The sequence below is a fragment of the Pectinophora gossypiella genome, chromosome 1, assembly GCF_024362695.1.
Source record: "Pectinophora gossypiella chromosome 1, ilPecGoss1.1, whole genome shotgun sequence".
Taxonomy (NCBI): Eukaryota; Metazoa; Arthropoda; class Insecta; order Lepidoptera; family Gelechiidae; genus Pectinophora; species Pectinophora gossypiella.
In genome coordinates, this window is record NC_065404.1 from 416434 (window position 1) to 424018 (window position 7585).

General features: G+C 42.3%; 1 protein-coding gene across 1 annotated transcript; it reads right to left on the minus strand.

Moving 5' to 3' along the window:
* Positions 1-1857: 1857 nt before the first annotated feature.
* Positions 1858-2836, minus strand: LOC126370430 (uncharacterized). Its single transcript, XM_050015299.1, has one exon. The coding sequence runs from the start codon at positions 2823-2825 to the stop codon at positions 1971-1973; it is 855 nt and encodes a 284-aa protein (XP_049871256.1). The 5' UTR covers positions 2826-2836; the 3' UTR covers positions 1858-1970.
* Positions 2837-7585: the final 4749 nt, after the last annotated feature.

The following is a 7585-nucleotide window of genomic DNA, read 5'->3' on the forward strand; positions in this document are numbered from 1 at the left end:
TCTTTTTCGGACAATCAGGTGATTCAAGCCTGCAATGGAGCAGCGTGGAGGAGTATGCTCCATACCCTCTCCAGTTGATTGAGGGGAGGCCTGTGCCCAGCAGTGGGACGCGGATAAACTGTTTATGTTGTTGTAAAAGCTAAGTATATAATGATTCACACGGATGGGTAATCAAGTGATCAGAACTTATCTTTCAGACTCTTAGTACGAAGTCCGTGAATCGATTATTCATGATCAAGTGTTTACTTAGTAACAACAGTTTATCTTGTAATAAACTACCTTAGTCCACTTTTAATACACTTATTAAACTTTCCAAAGGTCACTATGGGAAATTAAACAAAAAAATATTTACAAAAAATAACATTATAAACCTATACTATACACCTCTGCCTACCCCTTTGAGGATATTGGTGTGATCCTGTATTATCACATATATCTCCTTAGTATTATCCCGGTTTCCACCGGTTTTTTACAGAAGCGACTGCCTGTCTGCCCTTCCAACCCGCGAAGGGAAAACCAGCCCAATACAAGTTAGGTCACATACCTCCGAAAATACATTTCTCGGGAATGTGGCTTTCCTCACGATGTTTTCCTATGTTATCTATGTTAGTTGTGTGTGATCCTATGTTATCAACATCATAAAAAAACCACACAGCACATTCATATCGGTGTGAGCGCTACCTGCGCGCACGCATTCAGACCGGTCGCTTTACTGCAACTGTTAACATCACGCAGACTCTTGCGCAATACCGTGCATAATAGCCACTACCAGCCCAGCCATAGCAGGTACGTAGGTTCAATCTAAGCCATGGCGTTTACCGTTCATCGGATCGAGTGCAAACACCGTAACGATACCGTGTCGATACCGCCATAAAATTATGGTACTGCATTCCGTAGATCGTTATTACCGCTCAAATTGCAAACTGGTTTTGTATACAAACAATGATTATAAGAAATTGAGTAAGTGACAGTTCTTTGAACTTCTCTTTGTGTTCTAAACGGTAACATTTATTTGGAGTGGGGTCTTTTCACACGGTCACTTCCGGAAAGAGCTCCTTTTATGCGGTTAAAAACCAGAAATTCATCTCCTAAATTGATCTTACCGGGATAGAAGTCGGAGCCTCAGGTTTGATGTTCAATGTATTCTCCACCACAGAGACCCTTTGGTATATTTATTTCAAGTGGTAAGATGAATTTATTACAACCAAAAAACTATTTTAATTTTACCGTGATTTTTAATGCTATTAAGCGTTCAAACTAATTCAAATTGGCGATTAAAGCGATCTATATTCGAAAGAGAAAATAAATTAATATTCATAATGAGCTTCAGATGGCGATAGAATAGTGATGTCCCATCGTAACTCGCGGTCGACGACGATCGACACGCTCCTATTACCATAGGAATGTATCATTTTCTGGATATTACGAGTATTAAAAACAGGAAACAAAGATGGGTAGAACGATCGATAAAAATTTGAATTGTTGTATTTTTTGAGTGCACTTTTTGGTAACGCCGCGGTAAAAAAAATAGTGTTGGAAAAATTGTGTAATCTTCTTCTCTTCAGCTTTCATAATAGATTTTTACAGCTTCCTTCAGTAGTCTCCAAAATTACTATTATATACTTATTTAATTGCTTCCGTAGTCTAGTGGTTAGAGCCTTGGGCACACAATCTGGAGGTCCGGGTTTGATTCCCGATGGGGACATTGTCGAAATCGCCTTGTGAGACTGTCCTTTGTTTGGTAAAGATTTGGTGATTGGCTTGTTTGATTTGGTGGATATTGTCGATCTAGATATTAGCCGTTAATAATAATAATAATAATAATAATAATAATCATTTATTTCGGACTCATCCACATTGATTACATCCATATTTGTTAGTAAAATTGCAAGCTTACAAAACTAGTGTTAGTAACATACAAATATATTAAAATGGCAAGTCCGGATGGACTCCCCGACGCTGGCGGCCAATCATACGACTGCGTGCAGCCGAATCCAGCGAGCCAGCATCGGAGAGTCCCACCGGTCAACTAGCGCGCGCAGGATGGTGTTGGGACTGTCGCGCGTGCGGCGCAGGATGGAAGCGCACCGCTTTCGCATGATGGCTGCAAATCCGTCCGTGTTAGCCGCAGCGAACATCGCGGAGGCACTGCAGTAGCGCGGCAGTCCCATCAGCACCCGGAACGCGTTATTATACTGCACGCGCAGGTCGCTGTATGTCCGCTGCGTATAGTTAACCCACAGGCTACAGGTGTAAAAGGACTGACAGTACGCTTTAAATAGCGCAGTTTTGACAGTCCCCGTACACCGCGCAAACCTGCGGGCCAACATGTTGCATCGGACAGACAGCGCCCTGCGCTCTCTCTCTATATCCACCCTATCCTTAAGATCCTGGGTGACCCAGTGGCCCAAATACTTAAATTGCTCAACATGATTTAGAGCTGTACCACATAAAACGAAATTCGGACTCAAAGTGTAACGATTGTTATCCGGTCTGAAAATCATTACCTCGCTCTTTTTTGCATTGTATTTGAGCCCATGAGCCACCGCGTAGGACTCGCAAATTTTCAGGAGTCTACGGAGGGCACCAATCGATGGGCTCAGCAGCACCATATCGTCAGCGTAGCTGATATTATTCACGCATACTCCGTCTATATGACACCCTATGCCGGTACTACTGAGTTCATCGATCAGTCGGTTGACATACAGGCTGAAAAGTGTGGGAGAGGTTAGCCCCCCCTGCCTCACCCCACACTCCAAAACGTACCCCTCCGAGAGAGAACCTGCCCATCTTACAAAGTTTCTCTGATTTTTGTACCAATACATAAACAATTGTACAATCTCCCCAGGTAATTCAGTTTCATCCCTTAATTTACTCCATAGAATAACGTATGACACGAGGTCGAATGCTTTCGACAAATCAAGGTAGCATGCATACACTGGGGTCCTTCTACTCGTGTAGTATTGCACAGTCTGCTTCAGGCACAGTATAGTTAAATACCTCCACCAACCCGCAGTGGAGCAACGTGATGGAGTATGTTCCATACACCTTCTTCCTTCGGTTGAATGAGGGGATGCCGATGTCCAGCAGTGGGACATATACGGGCGGGTTATGTTATGTATACTTATGTAAGATTGTAAAGAAGTTTTAGGGGGGTACGATTCGGAAAGGTAGACATCATCATCATCAGCCGTACGACGCCCACTGCTGGGCATAGGCCACCCGTACCATACGTCACCCGAGGATCTCCACGACGATCGGTCCTGCACTGCCCACATCCAGCGGCTTCCCGCGACCTTCACCAGATCAACAAAACAAACACAAAAAAAAGAAGAAAAGAAGGAAGGTAGACATAATAAAATCTATCTACTCAGCCTATATCCACCCACTGCTGGGTATAGGCATCCTTCCCGGTCCTGTGTAAGTCTCGTCCATTGCTTTCCGGCATATCTCACAATGACACCCGACCACCGGGCTGGTAGTCTGCCTCGATATCGCATACCATCCCTTGGCCACCATTCAGTAACAGCCTTAGTCCATCTGTTGTCTTTTCGTCTTGCCAAGTGTCCTGCCCATCTCCATATAAGCCTAGCGATTCGTATACCTACATCTTCGACTTTAGTGACATAATAAATAATAATATTTTAATTATAGCCTCTAACTAATGCCACTTACCCAGTGGTTATAGTATGTATGTCGGCCAAAAAACAGAGGAAGCTTGCCCAACTACTTATTAATTGAAACAAAATTGCTATCTAGTTTATCATCGCAAGCGCAGCGCATAATAACACTGTCAAAATCCTAGACATTAAATCTTGTCTTCCAATTATACTAAGTTTGGTAATCTGTAACCCAGTATCAAATGGATCTTATCTCAACCTATCAAAGTACGTATTTTAACAACAAGATGTGTAACTGCGGCGGTAATATCCGCTCTAGATGTCAAATTTAGTCTTGTATTGCGCTACCGACGACCTAGTGTCTGGTTAGTAAAGGGAAATTGTATATTTCTACACCTTATCACAGACTTGAGAGGTTTAATTATGACATTTATATAACAGTTACTTAATAAGAACGCTTACTAAACTCTACATATTATTATCTTTTTTGTTAACTACAGATGGCATTAACTACTTGGCCGGACAAATGGGGAGCGCCGAGGGCTCTTACCCGGTACAAAATGAAAGACAACAGGCCTGAGGGTGCCAGTTGGGCGCGAACCTCGGCTCTCTCTCTACATAATAGTGCACAAGATAATTTGTCGAGAAAGAAGAATCAGCAAATGACTCTTTTTTTAAAGAGAATTACGGAACGTTTCTCTCTCTAAGTATATATTTAAGAGCTGCGCTCTTGTCGGTGGAGTAATCACCATTCCTCTCTTCTTCCTTCCAAATCCTTCACTTCCTGATACGACACGACCTGCACCTTCTCTTTTATTTGTTTCATAAATGTTCTCCTAGGTCTACCCCTTCCTCTCTTCCCTACAATTTTTCCTTCTATGATGTTTGTCATAAATGAATCGTGTCGTATTAGGTGGCCAATCATATTTCCTCTCCGGTTCGCTACAGCCCACGTTACGTGACGGAACTTTTAAGACACTGAAAACTGCCTTTATGACACAGGATAACAAAAGTAGGTACCTAGTCGTCAACAATAACCCAACAACTACGCAGCAATTTAAGCACTAGCAACATAACTCCCTCCACCTTATCGCCCCAACGTAATTAGCCACCCGTAAGGTTTATAACCGCAAGTGTAGCGTTACACCCATTGACGCTAACTGCGCGGGAGTGGAACCCGAGACTCTCCCACGCGCTTCCAGCTACTCGCCCAGAGCCATCGGAGAATGGACACTTGTTTACTTTATCAACGTTGACAGAGATACCCTAGCTAATAAGGTTTTAATGTTGAGCTTCGATGCGGGCTATGTTGTCATATCAACGTACCTGTTATATCTTTGGAAATCAATGTTTTTCACGGGTTTCTACCTACCATTTAAACCAAATCTGAATGAAAAACTTTAAAAGTGTCCTAAACTGGTGACCAATTAGGTACTCACCAAGCATCATCTGTAATTCCCCTATATTACATACAGTCACGTACTGTAACGACTCTATTTTGCACCAAAGTTTTTTTACTCGAAGTAGCAAATTAGTGCTCAAATCGCGCAAATCTTGTTGACACCCAATTTTTTGTCCATTACGCTGATGGTGTTATTTCCGCCGTAATTTTAAATCTAACAAGAATTGGGACAAAGTCATCACCGATAACATTACCCTACTTAGCGCCCAAGTTGGTTAACTAACAAAAACTATAATTTGGCTGCGACTCTTCTAAAGCCTGTAGTGAAAATATGTATTGAATGTTATGGCTTCTGATTTTAATTTACAGAAATAAAAAATAAAATATAACAACACAATATATAAAATAGCATGTACAGGACACAGAGTTCTCATCAGATATGTTTAAGTCCCATGTAACAGAGGACCAACCATAAATCCTGGAACTACGTGACGTCAATTACATATGATCCAAAAATTATTATGAGAAAATTTAATGCTGTCCAAATTACACCTAGGTAAGTAAGTACTCTGAATTTATTTTAATAATTTCCACATTATATTATACACGTTTTTTGTTAATAATCAAGCCCAAACTACTATTTTTTCAGAATGTAATTTGACATAAATGACATAAGCTACATTCCAAATAAATTGAGACATTAAAACAACATAAAGCTGGCAAAACGAATTGCGCGTTACATCAGAACAATCGGGCAAAGCGGAGACATCCTCATGTCGGAAGCATTCTCACGCGAGCCAGCCGAGAGTGACGGCCTCCACAATACCTGGATATCTCACACCTGACAGCTATCTGACGCTGACCGATACTGCAAAGAGCCGCTAAGTGTGATGCAAGGACGTCTTGATGAGTTAATTATTTAAGAAGATACGTTTACATAATGAAAGCGTCTGCTTTGTCCATGTTTTAAGTTTTATTTCTACACAATTGTGACCTATTCGCCAACCTCTGTTAAGTTATATTGGTTTGATGTGATTGCAATTGTGACAAGTTAATGTATGGTCAGAATAGCTATCCTGGCGGTTGATAGAACAGTGAGTAGACTGGGCTACTGATACTATATAACTACACAAAGCGCCAAATACGGAAGACTCGACCCTTTATTGTGTGCCGTGTGATCGGATCTTCAAGTCCAACTTGGACTGTTTGGACGGTTTCGTCGGCCACATCAGAGCCCACCACAACAACGACCCAGGATGGATATTTAGGAGTCGTGGTACTTAGATACATCGGTATAAACAAAATCACTCATTAATAAATAGAGCTGGTGTACAAAGAACATGTAAGTAATTCGTCATTATCATCTCCCTAGGGTTAACCCGTTTTTCACGGGATCCGCTTACCTAACCTGATAATTTGACAGGTCCAGTTTGTTTACAAAAGCGATTGCCTGTCTGACCTTCCTACCCGCGAAGGAAATCCAGCCCAATACAAGTTAGGCACATACTTGCCTCCAAAACGCATTGCAAGAATGGGGATTTGAGCCTGCGTATTACAGTCAGCAAGGAGTAGGTAGGTAATGTAATTACTCATTGAATAATTATACACGAACCCAGTGTTTAAATCAAAAGTAACAAGACACTCGAAAGCTTACGTGTTCAGCAACAGCTGATTAATCACAACATTAAGGTGTCCCTTCGTGCATTAATCACTCGTATTGGTAGATAAACAAGCCCATATATGGTAGTACATGTTGTACCCATGTCGAGCTGCCCGCCCCCGTTGATACGTCGGCCTTCACAGCGCGTGCCCTTTATCATATTGGCTTAACATATATATTACAGTTATGTTGTCATGTTTTTTTATGGATAATGAAAGTGTTTCACACTGCTGATTGGACACAGATTCGCCGGTATGAGTAGGTCAGTACCAGTAACTTCTTAACGGCAATACGAACCATCCTCTTACACTTATCTTATTAACCGAGGCGCAAAACGACTCTCGCACTGCACTCGAAGTTGTCGAGGAGTATGGTATGGGTACCTTAGTCATAGTCCGGTTATGTAAGTCCAACTTCGATAAAGAGTTCAATCCACGAATCCAACTCGGCTGAGCAGCGTTCGGAAAGCTTAGGCACATCTTCTTGTGCCAAATACAGGGCTTATTAAACACTACCTGTCCGGCAGGCTAGATACGTCAAGGTCAGCGTGGTTGCCATGGTTACTCCCCACCAACTCCCGTTTCCCGATCAGATCGTGTAGTCTAAAAGCAAATCGGCGGGTCGTAACCATGGAAACCACGATCTCGAGCGAGTTGGTGGGTAGTAACCATGGTAACCACCCGTGACCTTGACGCATCTAGCCAGAGGTAGGTGTAATAAGCCCTTACCGCAGTGTCTTACGATGGAGGTCTTTGACCAGTGTCTGTTGCCATTGATGACTGACGTGATGCAAAACGACCAAAAAATTCTGTGCAATTGTTTTTAGTGTTACTGTAACTGTGATTAGGTCCCTCGGCCAGGAAAACTGTAGACTAGTGACCCCGAGCGCACACGCGTGGAAGA